The sequence below is a fragment of the Hipposideros armiger genome, unplaced genomic scaffold (genome assembly GCF_001890085.2).
Source record: "Hipposideros armiger isolate ML-2016 unplaced genomic scaffold, ASM189008v1 scaffold_23, whole genome shotgun sequence".
In the NCBI taxonomy this organism is placed as follows: domain Eukaryota; kingdom Metazoa; phylum Chordata; class Mammalia; order Chiroptera; family Hipposideridae; genus Hipposideros; species Hipposideros armiger.
This window is the reverse complement of record NW_017731373.1, coordinates 778,094-779,842: the sequence shown is the minus strand read 5'-3', so window position 1 is coordinate 779,842 and position 1,749 is coordinate 778,094. Positions and strand designations below refer to the sequence as shown.

The following is a 1,749-nucleotide window of genomic DNA, read 5'->3' as shown; positions in this document are numbered from 1 at the left end:
CTGATACACTAGTGTTTGAAGGAACTGAACTAAAACTTGACCCCACCTGTGCTGTGTTTATAACAATGAACCCTGGGTATGCAGGACGATCAGAACTGCCAGATAACCTGAAGGTATGAAATGGGCAATTATATCATCCATATCTTTTCTGTAATTTACAAAGTTAATATATGAAAAGAAAGAACATGCTGTCCTTGAATTTTATCCAAAATATTTGCTTTTAGGTGTTATATTTTAGATGTTATGTTTATGTTTAAGAAAATATTTTCTAAAGATTTGAGTACCTTCAGAAAAATTTTAAAACTGCATTTGAGTACTAGATGCAGTGTCCAAAAGTTATATTTAAAAAACTGTAGTAATTACAGAAAATAAAGGAAATGATGAAAACTACCCATTCAACTGCTTATTGTATCTTGGAATTTTAAATGCATTTTAAAATGCCAATTTTAAATGCTGAAATCAGACCATTGTGTTTACTGGGTGTTTTTTTTTGAGCTTATAACATGAGTATTGTCCTATCTTTATAAACATAATTCTCTAAATAAATGTACTGAACTATGTCTTTCTGTTGGACATTGAAGTTGCTTCTAATTTTCCTGCATTGTAAATAATATTGCAGTGGGCAGTTTTTACTTAAGGATTTTCTCATTTTAAAATATTTCCTTAGGCAGGGTCATAGAACCAAGAGCTAAGTTGCTAAATTGTCTTCTAACACAGGTTGAAACAATTTACATCCCATATCAATTCTCAGTTCTCATTAATACTCAGAGCCAATTTATTTTTTGTAAAAATAACAAAATACTTTGCTAATTGAATAGATTAGAACGGTGGGTCTCAACCTTCCTAATGCCATGACACCTTAATACAGTTCCTCATGTTGTGGTGACCCCCAACCATAAAATTATTTTCGTTGCTACTCTATAACTGTACTTTTGCTACTGTTATGAATCATGTAAATATCTGATGTGCAGGATGTATTTTCATTGTTACAAATTGAACATAATTAAAGCATAGTGATTAATCACAAACCAATATATAATTATATATTGTGAAATATTTATTTCTAATTACAAATAAATGAAATTTTGTCTTGAAGCCGGGTATTCGTATGTGGGCGTATCTGCATGTGGGCGGACCCACCTGAAGACGGATAGAGGAGTGGTGTCTTGCTTCCTAAGACCATCGAAAATATGTGTTTTCCGATGGTCTTAGGCGACCCCTGTGAAAGGGTCGTTTGACCCCCAAAGGGGTCGTGACCCACAGGTTGAGAACCGCTGGACTAGAACCTTCATTTTAAAAATAAAATTTTGATTATTAGTGAAATATGACATTTTCCCCAAATCTTTCTTAGGCATTTTGAATCCTTTAGGGGTAAATTGCTTGTTTGTGGCTAGTGCATGGGGAACAATGTTGAAGAATAATGCAGTTGTAATTGTGGATCTAAATCCAAGCCTTCTGACTCTAAATCCTACATTCCTTCCACTATTCACATTTGATACAACTTACTGCTGCCAAGTGTTTTTGTATTTCCATTCCATGAGCTTTTATAGATTAGATGAGGTGGTTTATTACTTTGCCTCAGTGAAGGAAGGTATGATTAAAAAATAAAAACTGGTAAATCCTCTTTATCCAAGAAGCATTTTGCAACTTTTCAAAGTGACTTACATTTGGGAAGCTCTTTTTTTTTTTTGTAGCAGTTCTTTTATCCACTCACTTATGTTTTTCTTGTATTCAGTAGGATCAATCTGA

The 1,749-nt window shown here is 33.3% G+C and overlaps 1 protein-coding gene across 1 annotated transcript in view; it reads left to right on the top strand.

Annotated features, from left to right (window-relative positions):
- Window positions 1-1,749, top strand: part of DNAH7 (dynein axonemal heavy chain 7) — a 235,048-nt gene that overhangs the window by 79,213 nt on the left and 154,086 nt on the right. Inside the window, 1 exon segment of the mRNA XM_019635602.1 lies at window positions 13-113. Within this exon segment, the coding sequence (XP_019491147.1) occupies window positions 13-113 (101 nt within the window).